The sequence below is a fragment of the Nyctereutes procyonoides genome, unplaced genomic scaffold (genome assembly GCF_905146905.1).
Source record: "Nyctereutes procyonoides isolate TBG_1078 unplaced genomic scaffold, NYPRO_anot_genome, whole genome shotgun sequence".
In the NCBI taxonomy this organism is placed as follows: Eukaryota; Metazoa; Chordata; class Mammalia; order Carnivora; family Canidae; genus Nyctereutes; species Nyctereutes procyonoides.
In genome coordinates this window covers 32,041,727-32,056,963 of record NW_026575047.1, presented here as the reverse complement: position 1 = coordinate 32,056,963, position 15,237 = coordinate 32,041,727, and the positions used below count along the sequence as shown (strand labels likewise).

The window sequence follows — 15,237 nt, the reverse complement described above, 5'->3', positions numbered from 1 at the left end:
TTGACGCACATGAAGAGAAATCTCACAGAGGAAGACATAGACATGGCCAACATGCACATGAGAAAATGCTCCGCATCACTGGCCATCAGGGAAATACAAATCAAAACCACAGTGAGATACCACCTCACACCAGTGAGAATGGGGAAAATTAACAAGGCAGGAAACAACAAATGTTGGAGAGGATGCGGAGAAAAGGGAACCCTCCTGCACTGTTGGTGGGAATGTGAACTGGTGCAGCCAGTCTGGAAAACTGTGTGGAGGTTCCTCAAAGAGTTAAAAATAGATCTGCCCTACGACCCAGCAATTGCACTGCTGGGGATTTACCCCAAGGATACAGATGCAATGGAACGCCGGGACACCTGCACCCCGATGTTTCTAGCAGCAATGTCCACAATAGCCAAACTGTGGAAGGAGCCTCGGTGTCCATCGAAAGATGAATGGATAAAGAAGATGTGGTTTATGTATACAATGGAATATTACTCAGCCATTAGAAATGACAAACACCCACCATTTGCTTTGACGTGGATAGAACTGGAGGGTATTATGCGGAGTGAAATAACTGAATCAGAGAAGGACAAATATTATATGGTCTCATTCATTTGGGGAATATAAATAATAGTGAAAGGGAATAGAGGGGAAGGAGAAGAAATGGGTAGGAAATATCAGAAAGGGAGACAGAACATGAAGACTCCTAACTCTGGAAAACGAACTAGGGTGGTGGAAAGGGAGGAGGGCGGGGGGTGGGGGTGACTAGTTGGCGGGCACTGAGGTGGGGCATTTGACTGGATGAGCACTGGGTGTTATCTGTATGTTGGCAAATTGAACACCAATAGAAAATAAATTTATAAAAAAAATATTTGACGCCCACAAAACTGTTGGTCAAGCTCTAGCTTTCCTAAATTATCACAGAGTTCAAATTCACACGCAACTTTGGAAAACACTTGAAGACCCACATTCGAGATCCAGAGCCTCAAGGCTGGAGGGTGGCCTGTTCATTGGGGAACCCATGGGGCCCAGCGTGGGCTGGTAGCTCCGATGCTTGGCAAATGCATGCATGCATGCGTGAATGAATGACGGGGACCCAGAGAGTGCTCTCTCCTCTCAAGTCCAGGAGGCATCCAGACCCCATCCAGACTCCATCCCCAACCCACTACCTCCACTGGCCCCCCAGCAGCACAGACCATGCAACTTGCCCGTTCTGGATTCGAGCCAGCCGGCTTCGAGTGCAGGCTCACTCTGTAAGCTCCAGGTCACTGCCTCTCAACAAAGGATGGCTGTGCTCCCCGGGGGGCATTTGGCCATGTCTGGAGACACTTCTGATTGTCACAACCAGAGGGGGCACGCTCCAGGCACCTGGGGGCCGAGGCTCGGCACGCTGCTCAATATCTTCCAGCGTACGGGACGGTCCCACAGCAAAGAATCATCCGGCCCCAACTATCAACAGCGCCAGACGAGAAGCCCGGCTTGGAGCCTAGTGCTTCTCCTAAATGGACAAAGCAGGGGCATGCCACACCGCGCTGTGCCAGGGCTGGCGGGAGGCGGGGTGGGCACGGTTAGACACAGGGCCCTTGGGGCCAGGCTGCCCTCACCAGCTGTGTGACTGTGGGCACGTCACTTCTCGTCTCTGCCCAGCACAGTGGGGATGCATTTTTCCGGGGGTGATGGTGGTCCGGGCTCACATACTTGTTCAGAGGCTCAGGAGAGCTAACAGCCACAGGGCCGCAATGTGTCTGACAACTGACTCTTATGCACCGAGGCCGATGCTGTTGTCATGACAGGAAGACCCGGTGGCCCGATGCCCCGCGGGAATCCATCCGAAGACATCTCTCCAACAGGACCCTCTGCCTCCCACCCGGTGCCAGGGGAGGTCCCAGAGGCTGCAGGTGAACGTGCCAGCTGCAGCTGCAGGGAGGTGTGGACCTGACACCGGCCCCAGTCCCCCACTCCCCCAGTGAGCAGAATCCCACCAACAGCAAGCCCCGAGCTCAGACGCAAGAGCAACCTGCACGGAGGACCATGGTCATGGAAACAGCAATCATCACTTTCTAAACACAACCGGAGCTAGGCATAGCTATGCAGGGCTTTGTCAACGACAGCACAGAATCTTGTGTGACGAGTCCTGACAACAGCAGTCGTCAGCCGAGGGAGGGGATATCCTGGAGGGAGGCATTGGTCGCCGGGAAGGGCCACAGCTGGCCGCCCACTCACCCACACACCCTGGCTTGGCTCTGCCATCACAGCAATGGGGGTGAGCTTGGGCCGCTGCCCCAGCATGACCCTTCTAGAAAGTTCCATAGTCTCCTGTTTGCTCCCTCCTCCAGCATACATGGCATGGGATCGCCAGCTCTGCCGCTAACTTACGTGGGACATAGGACATGCGGGGCGGCCTCTTTGAGCTCTAGCTGTGAACTAGGGTGGATCAGATGCACCCTCATCCCTGCCCTCCCCTCAGGTCAAACCAGGCCGGGGAGCATGGAAGGACTGAAGGACTCTGGCTCTGAGTCCAATTGAGATTGACTTTGGAAAGCATGGAGCCTACCAAGGTCTAAAGGGTGAAAATGCTAACAAGTGATGAGCGGGCCCTGTCATTTCTCTGAAAGCCCCAAACTGAGTGGAAGAGCCTGGAGCAGCAGCTGGCAGAGAGAAAGCACGTTCACGTGCACCCCACACACCAGAACTCTGGGCTAAACCAGGAACACCCACCCTTGACGGCAACACGAGGGTGTGAGGTGCACGGCACAATGGTGGCCAGGGTTGGGTGTTGGTTCCTGGGGGCTGTGGCATCCCACAGGGCAGGTGCACCCCACAAGGTAGCCACAGCACCCCACCAAGCAGATGCACCTTATAAGGCTGCCACACCACCCATAAGTCAGGTGTGCCCCACAAGACAGTCATAGCACCCTACAATTTAGGCACAGCACCCAACAGGGCAACTGTACCCCACAGGGTGTCTGCACCTTATAAGGCAGGTACACCCACAGGGCAGTCACTGTACCTCACAAGGCATATAACCTCACAGCCTCACTGTCCCATTTCCCAGGCAGGATGGGCCAGCGAGGGGGTTGGGGCTCCAGGGCAGCCTCTCTCAGGGAAGCAGACACAGAAGCTCCAAAGGCCACAGACCAGACATCTCAGAGGGCAGGGCTGTGGACCCTCCCATGGCACCCCTTTCTGCTGAGGGCTCAGGGGCGGGGCCTCCAGACCCCAGCTCCAGTGTGACCCCAGGTTCTAGATGTGAAGCCCTCTATGCCCTGGTAGGGCTGAGCCCTAGTCTGGGAAGCCCAGACCCAGGGTGGGTGGGTAAATGCGTGGCCAAACCCAAGACCAGGCCCCAAAGAGCTGTCCCCACTCCGTGTCCCTGAGGTCCCACCTCCTGCCTGCCCTGCCCCAGACACTGCCCACACCCACTTCTGAACGCACCCCCAGTCTCAAGGCCCAGAGAAGGGACATGGCCTGGCGCCAGGCCCCTGGGAGGGCTGCCCTGGGACAGCTAGACCAGCAAGCAGCTCAGAGCTGGGGGGCCTGGGAAGGGGAGCCTGGGGAAGGGGAGCCTGGGGAAGGGGAGCCTGGAGGAGAAGCAGAAAGCTCCCCGCCCTTGGGGAGAAGACCCTCCTCCAGGCAGGGCGGGAGCTGTCGTGCAAGCCTCAGGAGGAGGGCTGTGCTCCTTCAGGGATGGAATGGCGTGGGCGTCCAGCATGAAGCACTTATCTTGTTACTAAGCAACAGGCTCCGGCCAGAGAATGGAAGAGAGACACTGAGGGATGCTCAGGGCCAGAACTCCAGCTGATCTCCTACCCCAACAGCTGCCCCTTCCCCCCTAACTGCAGAGGCCGCAGCCCCCACCTGCCCCCAAGCCCTGAAACCTGCAGGCAAATTACAGGGCCGCCCAGGTTCTTCCCGGCAGCCCTCGCTCAACAGCCATCTACGGCTCTCACTGCCTCCAGGACACACCTGGGACTCCTTGGCCTGGCTTTGCCATAGGGTTTCCATCTCTCCCGCTTCCTTCTGTTCCTGTCCACACACAGCAGCACCCGTCCCCACCCCACCCCTGCCCCCATCCACTGACAAGGGCCTGCAAGTTGCCCACATCACACTCTATGTTCTCCGGTCTGTGGTCCCTTCCCTTTAATGCCCACCTACGTGACCCTGGGTTTCAAGTTTCAGAACAAAGGCCACCTCCTCCATGTGGTCACAGCGTCCCCTGCTTCGAGGTCTGAAGGCCCTGGCTCCAGCCCCAGGCACACCACCCCCTGGCTGGACGCTGGGCACCCGGCACACGTCCGTCTCCCCACCAGACTCAGGGCCTCTGCAGAAGATGAGAGGCTTCCTGGCCGGCGGGGCTGCTCCGGGCACAGCAGGAATTAGGAAGACTCTGCAGACATCCACACAGGAACCAAGAGCTGGTGACGAATGTCTACACTTTCTAGGCAAAGCCCATGTTCTAAGCTGGACAGTCTCACTGTGGGCCGGAAAAGGGGTCAGACCACCTGCAGGCTAGGGGAGCATTTGTTCTCTGGAAATGTACATTTGGTATTGAAATTTTTTTAATATTTTATTTATTTGAGAGAGACAGAGCACCAGCAGGATTGGGGTCAGAAGGAGAAGGAGAAGCAGGCTCCTTCACTCCCATGCCTTCTGGTCTGTGTCTGTGTGGTCAGGCCCCTCCCTGGGCCCCGCAGAAGGCAGCTTCCACCCCACCCCCACCCGCCGCGCCGCTCAGTGCCCACTTACTCCAGAGGCCCTGGGACAGGTACACACTGCTGCCCGCTGTCTTGGGCAGGGAGCACTTCTGGCACATGCATTCCTTCCCGTTGAAAGTCACTCGGTCCCCCGGTGGGAAAGGCAATCTGAAACAAGAGAGTGAGGGTGTGACCAGCCAGGATGGCCTCTGGCTCTTCTCCTGGGTCCCCCCCCATACCACCGCCTCCCCGGGGACCTCCTGGAGACAGGCGTCGCAGGCGGAGGACGCAGCACCCCCCCATCTGGGCACCGTGGTGCTCCCGCCATGTGAGCCCTCTGCACAGACAGGTGCATGCAGCGCCCTGGCCGGGAGCAGCGAGGGCCGGCGCCGTGCTTGGCACGCGGCAACCAACCAGGCAGCCTCAACCGCCCCCTCCTCCATTCAACCCTGCCTCCTCTGACCACCCAGGATGCTTTGTCCATATCAGTTCAACAGCAATGGCAATGGCTAGCATTTATTGAGCAACTACTATGTGCCAGGAGCCAAATATTACGATAGATACCTCGCAGGCATGCTTCATTTAATAACTGTAGGGCATTTGTCCAAGCTGGAATTTGCTTCATCTTTTTTCTCTATAGGTGAGAACACTGAAGTTCAGAGAGGAGAGTTAACTTTTCCAAGGACACACAGCCGAGGCATGTCAGAACCAGAGTCAAACCAAGACCTGTCAGGCTCCGAATCCCCATGATTTACCTACCTAGTCTAGTCTTTAAGATGTTAGCAGCTTGTATAAGCACCAGACACCAAGGTACTGTACATTTTATCCCACTTTTATTTAAATTTAGCATTTTGCTCAGTATGGATTTTTCTACACTGATTTTTAATTTTTTAAATATCACATTATCATTTACCTCGATTGTTGATTTTTTAAAAAAATTATTATTATTTATTTTATTATTTTTATTTTTATTTTTATTTATTTATTTATTTATTTATTTTTGTGCTCACTGAAATTCTGCATCCAGAACAAGTCCCAGACCTGGTGCAAGGTAGGTCACAGCTCTGGGTTGCAGAGAGCCAGCTAGCCTTCCTGCACCAAGGACCTCCTCTCTGGTGCCTGGGAGATGGGTAAACTGGCTGCTCTCTGGCAAGTGAGGGACAGGCCACCTGCCATCAGGGGCTGGAAGACAGACTTCAGTGTCCTGCCCACGTCCATCCTGGCCACCTGCTGCCGCTGAGCAATAGGCAGCTCTGGGCCACTTTACTTCCCCAGCTCCGGCTGACCAAACAACCTGTGCTCTGGAGCAGTAGCCTGCAGAATTCTCTCGACCAGGATATGCCATTGCCACTGCTTAAAGCCTTGAGCACCCGCTGCATACAAACCCTGGCCTTGCCCCTGAGGGCGGAGCAGTGAACCCAGGAGCTCCTGACTTCAGAAGCCCAGAGTTCAATGCTCTCCTAATGGTTCCCCCAAAGGGCTTCTGGAAGGTCCAGAATTATTTGTGGAGCTGAATGTGTCTGGAGGGGGCTGCAGGGGTGGGGAGGACATCCACACAGGCCCCAGGAGGCAGAGTCTCTCCTCTACCTTCTCAGGGCTGGGAAATCCATGGCATATCCCTTGTGCTCAAGAGGTACACCTTGCTAGAGTGAATGAGTGAGAGAACAAGAGAATTACTGAAGGCCCCCAGGGGGCCTAATTCAGCACCCCCTCCTGCCTGGCCTCCTCACGCAGCCTGCCTGGTCACACCAGCCCCAGGCCAGCCCCAGCCCTGCAGCATGTCTCCCCCCAACGGAGACTGCCATAGCCCCCATCATGTACGGTTGGCATTCATTCAGTTGCTGTGTTCTGGGGCCCCCAGTGGGCCAGTCCCTTCTCTTGGAGACCAAGGACAAATAGAGACTGAGCTGGCCATCTCTGCAGGCTTGTGAGACAGCCCTGCAGACCTAGCTTCTTGGGGCAGGGAGCCTTTGCAACTGATGCCTTGTGCTGTGTCACCTGTGGCCAGTGCTGTGCTCTGCTGCTCTCTTCCTAGAGTCCTACAGCTGGCCTGGTAATGTGGGGTGCTGGGATAGAGTGGGGTTCCTCACCTTGGCTGCATGTGCACTGACAGGGTCTCTGGCTACGTGACCCTGAGCAAGTTACTTACCCCATCTGAGTCCTGTTTCTCACCTGTAAAGTGGGACTGATAATACCTGTGTCATGGGATTGTTATTCATCACTCCATCACTCCATCCATGCATGTATCCATCCACTTATTCATCAATCCCTCTCTCCGTCCATGCATCATCCATCTATTCATCCTTCCATCTATCCATCCATGTATTCATCCATCCATCAGACAAACTGCATGGAAAGCTCTGGCATACTGCCTGGGACCAGGAGGGGCTGAATAAATGGTAGTTATTATTTTCTTAGTTCAACTTTATTGAAATATACTTTGACAAATGCATGCGTTCATGTTTTCATCATCGTAGTCACGATATGTGACATTCTGTCCACTGCAGACAGTCCCCTGTGACTGTCTATAATCACCTCCCACTAGCACCCCTGGCCCCAGGCAACCATGATGGGCACTCTGTCACTGTGGATTGGATATGTCTTTTCTGGAACTGCATACACATGGAACCATACAGTAGGTAGTCTTTGATGGCTGGTTCAGCGTCCTGTCCCTTGCACTGCATACATCATTAGTTTGGCCCTTGTTACTCTGGCACAGTGGTGCTCCACTGGACAGATGAGGGACAACAAGATTCCACTCACTGTTGAAGGATATTTGGGTTCTTTCCAGTTGGGAGCTGTTACAAATAAAACTGCTAAGAGCGTTTGGTGACAACTCTTTAGGTAGACACGTGCTTCCACTTCTCTTGGGTACATACCTAGGAATAGAACCACTGGGCCATATGCTAACTCTGTGTTCAACATTACAACAAACTGACACACTGATTTCCAGACAGTTTGTACCACTTTGCATTCCCCCGGCCATACATGATCATTGCTTCAGCTTCATATCCTCACCAACACTTGTCATTACCCACCATTTTAGCTTTAGCCAGTCCAGTGGATGGGTGATGGTATTTTATCCTTTTAATCAGCCCTGTTGCATGTGCTTATGGTCATTCATGTGCATTCTTTTGTGGAGTGTCTGTTAAACTCTTCTGCCTATTTTTTTTAATTTTTTTTATTTATTTATGATAGTCATACACACAGAGAGAGAGAGGCAGAGACATAGGCAGAGGGAGAAGCAGGCTCCATGCACCGGGAGCCTGACGTGGGATTCGATCCCGGGTCTCCAGGATCGCGCCCTGGGCCAAAGGCAGGCGCCAAACCGCTGCGCCACCCAGGGATCCCCTTCTGCCTATTTTTTAATAGGGTTCTTATTTATCTTCTCATGGCTGACTTGTAGAATTTCTTTATATATTTTGGATGCCAGTCCCTCAGCAGATATACCTTATCTACCAGCTGATGGCTTGCCTCTATACTTTGCTGATGTCTTTTGACATCATTTTTCTTCCTCTAGCTTTACTGTCACGTAAGTGTGCTGGCAACAAGTTCTCTTAGCTTTTGTGTGTCTACAGAAGTTTTTATTTTGCTTTTATTTATTTTTTTGCAGGGGGAACACACTTATTCATGTTATTTTAATCGCATACATCTTGGAGATACTGAGGGTTCAGTTCCAGAACACTGCAATAAAGCAAATATTGCAAAAAAGCAAGTCAAATGGATCTTCTGGTTTCCTCATGCATAGAAAAGTAATGTTTACACTGTAGTCTATTAAACATGCAATAGCAATAAAGCACATACCTTAATAAAAAATACCATCATCTGAACTTTCAGCAAGTTGTAATCTGACCACAGATCAGACAATATAATCATAAAAAATTTGACATATTGCAAGAGTTACCAAAAGGTGACACAGAGACCCAAAGTGAGAAAATGCTGTCAGAAAATGGCACCAACACACTTGCTCGATGCAGGGTTACCATGAACCTTCAATCTGTAAAAAGTACAGTATATGCAAAGCACAATAAAGTGAAGTGCAACAAAATGAGGTTTGCCTGTATATAATATTCATGCCATTCAATGCCTATAATTCATGAGTTTCTAGTGTATTCAGACTTGTGCACATGTCCCCAAAATCAATTTGAGTACTTTTTCATCAACCCAAAAAAGAAACCCTTTACTCTTTAGAGGTCTTGCCTTCATTTTTTGAAAGCCCTTTTCTTTTCTTCTTTCTTTTCTCTCTTTCTCTCTCTCTTTTTTCTTTCTTTTCTTTCTTTCTTTCTTTCTTTCTTTCTTTCTTTCTTTCTTTCTTTCTTCCTCTTTCTTTCTTTTGGCTTAGTATGGAATTGTTTGATTTTTTCCTGTAACTCTTTAAAGGTGCCATTCCACTATCTTCTGTGGTGCATAGTTTCAGGTGAGAGGTCTGCAATAATTCTTCCATTCCACTGTATATGATGTGGGTCTTTTCTCTTGCTTTTTGTTAGATTTCTTATTACTACTTTTCAGAAATTTTATTATGATGGACTTAGTAGGATTCTATTGTGTTTTTTCTGCTTGAGGTTCATCAAGATGCCTGGATCCGTGGGTTTATAGTTTCATCAAGTTTGGAAAATTTTCAGCCATTATTTCTTCAATTATTTGGCCTTCCCTACCTTGGGCGTCTCCCCTTCCCAACCCAGATAGAAAGATCCTTGATCCACAGATAGCTGAATCTGTCTTCATGTTTTCTAGTCTTTTCTGTCTTTTCACTTTAGCCTGAATAGTTTCTGTTGTTATGTCTTCAGGTTCACCAAGCCTTTCATCTGCAATACCTAATCTACTGCTAATTTCTTTGAAGGGATTTTTCATCTCAGAAACTGTAATTTCCAGAAAGTTCACTTGACTTCTTTTTATACCTTCTGTGAGACTTTTCTATGTACATTGACATTTTCCTTTAAACACCTAAGCACATTTTCAGTACTGTTTCAAAGCCACCATCTGTTGGTTTCACAACACACTCATTTCTGGGTCTATTGCTATTGACTGGCTGGTCTTCTGGCTTTGGGTCTCCTTTCCCAGCTTTTATGACTAGTAATATTTGACTGGATGCTGGGCACTGCCTATGCTATGTTGCTGAGAGCTGGATTTCCCGTCTTCCTGTGAAGAGTGCAGGACTTGTTCTGGCAGGCAGTTAGTTCATTTGCAGATCAGTGCCACCTTTTGGGATTTATTCTTGTACTTCCTTTCAGCAGGTGTTCATAGCCTTTGCTCTAGGGCCATTTTAGTCCCATGAATAAGGCACAACTTTCTTGGCATCCCCACTGCACACCTGGCTGTAAAACAACCTGGTCACAATTCGAATGTCTCCCAGCCCCGGGAACCATTCAGCTTGCACCAATCTGGCCATTCTTCATCCACTTTGTGTATGCGCCTCTGTGGCTTTGTGTTCAGTGAAAAGCTCAAAGCCTCCCCCCACGTTGCTCTCTGCACTTGCTCTGTGTGGCTTCCTCCCTTCTGGGGTACAGCCCCTGCTGCTCATATCACTGCCTCTTGACTCGGTCTTCTCTCCTTGTACTATGGCTCCAGGAACTGCCTCCAGACACAAAGCTGGGTGGTTGCAGGGTCCATGGCCTTGGTGGTCTTAGTCCCACACAGCCTGTGCCCCAGAGCCCCAAAACAACTGCTTCATATAGGGTGTTGCAGTTGTGTATGGAGGGTGGTACATGCAGCCCAGTTACTCCAGTGTGATGGAGCTGTCTACTATTATTTTAAAAACTGAAGATTATCCAGAGGTGATCCTTCACATTTATTATGATTACGTCCCCTTGTCTCTAAGCATCATGTATAGAAATCAAACATTTTATCATCCCCGTGAGAACTCTGAGACCCACACATGCTGCAACAACACAGTAACTGTCACTAGAAATATTCCTTCATTGTTCCCCCCTTTCTGCAGCCCCCCTGGCCAAGCATCCACTTATGTCCAGCACACATGCCATGTCTACAGACAACAGCTCTGGGAACAACACTCAAAAAATCCCCTTGAAACTGGGTGTGGTGAGACAGACAACAGAGCAGAAAATAAACTCTGGGTTCTTTTATTCTTTGTTTCTTAGAAATAGAACATCTCCCCGGGAGCAATGTGTCTGGGGTGTGGGGCAGCACTGAAGGAGGAGGATGCTCACATGGGGAAGCAGCTTCTGGCCTCCCTCCTAAGTCTCCAAAGGAGCTCACATCAAGCAGCTCCAGGGCCATGCTGCTAGGGCAGTGTTGTGGGGCCCATGAGAGCCCCTGCACTGGGCACAGAGGCTGCCCTGAGGAGGGAGAGAGCTGGGAGAAGGAAAGGTCTTGGGGAGGAGGGTGGCACCCTTATGCTTCAGTGTCTCTAGGTGCTGAACCTGGAGAGTCTGAGCTAATGCATCTGCAAGCCACTGGTGTCAGCCCTGTGCCAGGCCCACAGAGGTGCTGAAAAAGCCTGGTTGAATGAATGAATGAGTGATGGAAGGAAGGAACTAGAACAACCTGTGAAGCCTCTCTCAGCTAGACCAAGGGGCTTGTACTTTCTCATGGGTGCCCTGGGGGCAGCAGGAAGGAGGGACAGACAGAGGGGAGGCAGGGACCCTAGTGGCAGGACCTCAAGCAGGCAACTTTGAGGCCTGCATGGGGGCAGTGGCTGGGTAGATTCTATAAGGGGAAGGACCCTTCCCCAAATCTGGAAGATACCCATGCTTGAGGGGGAAGGGAGGAGGAAGGGAGGGAAGGAAGGACAAGGGAGGGAAGGAGGGGAGAGGGAAAGAAAGAGGAGGGAGGAGGGAAAGAAGGAGATGGGAGGGAAGGAGGGAGGAAGAAAAAGGGAGGAGGGAGAAGGAGGGAGGGAGGAGGGAGGGAAGAGGAAAGAGAGGGGAGGAAGGAGGGAAATGGGAGGAGGGGGGAGGAGAGGGGAGGGAAGAAGGGGTGAGGGAGAGGGAGGAGGAAGGAAGGAGGAGGGAGGGAGAGGGGAAGGAGGAAGGAGGGAGCACCCGGAAGGAGCAGGAGCCCGGAGGCCTGACTCACCGACACACGGCACACACGAAGCAGTCGGGGTGGTAGGTCTTGCCCAGCGCCGACACCACCTCGCCCTCGATGAACTGGTCGCAGCTGAAGCAGCGGGTCCCGTACAGGCGCTGGTAGTCCAGCGTGCAGATGTACTCACCCTGCCGCACGAAGAAGCCACCCTCGGCCAGGTCACAGCCACATGCTGGGGGAGAGCCACGGCGTTAGTGGGGGGACCACCTGCCAGCCCCACCACACACCACTCCCACTTGACACAGGTCTCCGTGCTAATTTGGGGTGACTCGCTGAAACTGGGGGGCTAGATTCCCAGTACAGATGCCTATTTGGGCCACTCAGCCTGGTGCCCAGTGGACTTTCTTGTGGAAGCTTCCAGAAAAATGGCATGGACCCAGGAGAATCAGGCTCCACTAAGGGGCCGGCCCGTCTCCCTCCCTGGCCAGCCCCCTGGACCGCAGCAGAGGTGAAGTGCAGATGCCAACGAGCCCCTCTGCTTCTCTGACTGAGCTGCTCCCAGCAGGGAATGCAACAGCCCAGGAAGGTGCTCTGCTCTGGTGAGAAGATCTCGTGCAGCATGGGGAGCACAGAGGCGTCCTGTGCTTGCCCCCAGATCCCAGAGAAACTCCCTGACCCTCTCCCCACTCCTGCCCGTTTCCATGTCCCGATGTCTGTCTCCCACGGTGGGCAAGGCCAGGAGGGAGAGAGACCATGAACACTTGAACACAAACCCTTTTGTCCCCTGTCCGCTAACACACAGCTGGCCCCAGGAAGCTGCACTGCAAAGCCCCAAGGACGGGGTGGGGACAAGCTGCCAGGTGGGGATAGGGGTGACTTTCCTCAAGACAGTCTGCCAGTCTGTGTCCAGGACACCCATGCCTTCACTTACACACTCCCCCTGCAGCCCAGGGGCACGTGGGAACCAGGCATGGTTCCAGAGGGAGCCACCTATGCCTGCCCCGGCTGGCCCAGCCCTCCCTGCCGGAGGCCAGGAGGACACCTCTGCAGCCCCTGCCAGCCCCTGCCAGCCAGGTCAGTCCTGGGTCCTTGTGGGTCACAGCCCCCAAACAGAGTCTTGAAAACTATATCCTTCCTCCTTTCCTCCCTCCCTCCCTTCCATCCATCCTTCCCTCCTTCCTTCCTTCCTTCCCTCTTTCCTTTATTCTTCTTTCATCATCATGTTTTTGAATCCACACTTAAAATTTTTCATCAAAACATTAATTGATAGCAAAGGATGTTGTTTCTGGCAAATTCTAAGTATTGGCAATTTGAAATTTAACTCACGTCATCCTTTTGAGCACATCCAGAAGTAGATGCCAAAGCAAGACCACCAACATATATGCAAAACCCACAGCCAACTCTCAGTAAAAGCAGAAACTTCACCTTGTCCCTTTTCTGCCTAGAAAGCCTCTGTCCCCTCTACTTCCCCAAAGCACGGCATGTGAACATAACACACCCCGATGTTCATAGCAGCGACGTCCACAGTAGGCAAGCTATGGAAAGAGCCCAGATGTCCATCGACAGATGAATGGATAAAGAAGATGTGGTGTATATACACAATGGAATATTACTCAGCCTCAGAAAGGATGAAATCTTACCACTTGCAATGACGTGAATGGAACTAGTGGGTATTATGCTGAGCAAAATAAGACAATCAGAAAAAGACTATTACCGTATGATCTCACTCATGTGAAACTTAAGAAACAAAACACATGAACATAGGGGAAGGGAGAGAAAAATAAAACAAGATGAAATCAGAGAGGGAGACCAGCCATAAGAGACGCTTAATCACAGGAAACACACTGAGGGTCCCTGGAGGGGAGGGCGGTGGGGGGACAGGGTCACTGGGTGATGGGCATGAAGGAGGGCACATGATGTCATGAGCACTGGGTGTGTATGGAACTGATGAATCACTAAACTCTATCTCTGAAATCAATAAAAAATATAATGTATTTTAAGACAGGAAGCTCCACATGCTCTCTGCAACACCAACAAAGAAATCCAGAGTCAATGTGGACATTGATTTATTAGGAATTTCTTGTGGTCACAAGGCTCTAAATATTTAATCAGTTATTCTGGATTGAGTTATTTTTTTACAAAGATTAGAAGAAAGCTATCAAAATAACACATACAATATAAATTTTGGTAAATCGTTTTAGACACACAAAGGAAAACCTTTCTGCATCAGCTCTTGATGCCACAGACGATGGTGAGCGAGGGGAGCCCCCGGCGTCTGGTCAAGGGAGCCCCGACTGCGGAACCACACCTTTGCCTGGTGCCCTGGGAGGGGAGGGGAGCCTGACAGCCTCCCGCTTGCCCCCTGCCCCAAGGTGCCTCCTCTGGCAGGTCGAGTTTCAGAAGAGCATCTGCAGAAATTTGAGGGAGTGTAAACCTTTTATGACATCCTGCAGCACGGTGCACGCCCAGCAGGCGGACCCCGCCTCGGGAAGAACAGCCTACCCAGGGCCTTGCTAGGAGTCTTTCTGTAAATGCCACCTGTGACAGACAAGACAGCCGTGGAGCGACAGGATGGCCCAAGGATATCCGCACGCTGGCATCAGGCTGTCCTAATTTTTACACGGCTATGCTGGCGTAACCTTGATATGGGAGGAAAATGTGCCCACGGATGTAGTGCCCCACTGAGACCGCGTGAGTGTCCCTCCTGGTCACCCCTGCTGCTGGGCGGCCTGTGGCGGCCCAATGAGCATGAGGTCACACTCAAACCCCACACCTCCACCTGCTAAAACGAAAAACTCCAAATTCATTAGGAATGTAAACAGGCCCGATCAGGACAACCATGACCTCCTATCTTGCCTGTCAAATTAGCCAACTCCGACCCCGGGGAGCAGAGCGGCCGTGGGGGACCCAGAGGGTCAGTCCTGCGCCTTCACAGGGTCATTTGTGAGAAACCGTCAGGAGCATGGCAGGGGTGGGCAGATGCCTTCGGAAAGACCACCTGGTGCTGAGTCTAAGAACATGCAAACCGCTCCTACCCTTTGACCCATCGATCTCTTTCCTGGGGCCTATCCCCAGGAAATGACCGGGAGCACCCACAGAAGCTCTGCTGGTTGGTGTCGCTGCGGCAGCAGTACACACGCTCTGCTGCATTCTCACTGGGCTTCAGAGTCGGCCAGCCTGGGCTGGGGTCCTCTGCTGCCCCCAAGTCTGTGACCTTGGGCATGCTGCTCAGCCTCTCTGAACCTCCGAGTCCTTGTCTGTACAATAGGGTCAACCACACTCATGTCTTGCATGGTTGTCTTAAGAAATCAGTGAGATGGGGCACAGGATGCCAGGTGGCTCAGTGCCAGGCTGCAGTGGACATAAGTGTCCAACAGCAGAGGGATGGCCAGGTTCCCCGTGGGCCTCACATGGGGGGTTGATGTTGGAGCATCCCATCGGTGATAGGAACATGGGAGCTCAGTCAGGACACGTATGGACACATGACTCCAAGTTAAAGAGACTCACAGAGGGCAGGATGGGGGGCTGTGTACTGAATCGAACCTGAACCTGACAGGGGTCCTGAGGGATA

At 52.0% G+C, this 15,237-nt stretch overlaps 1 protein-coding gene across 19 annotated transcripts in view; it reads right to left on the bottom strand.

Annotated features, from left to right (window-relative positions):
- The window catches only part of ABLIM2 (actin binding LIM protein family member 2), a 141,430-nt gene that overhangs the window by 81,684 nt on the left and 44,509 nt on the right, over positions 1-15,237 (bottom strand). For all 19 annotated transcript variants that reach the window (XM_055326106.1, XM_055326104.1, XM_055326105.1 and 16 more), the window contains exons 3-4: positions 11,715-11,898; positions 4,732-4,847 (exon numbers count right to left, since the gene is read on the bottom strand). In XM_055326106.1, the coding sequence (XP_055182081.1) occupies positions 4,732-4,847; positions 11,715-11,898 (300 nt within the window). The remainder of the gene's footprint in view (positions 1-4,731; positions 4,848-11,714; positions 11,899-15,237) is intronic.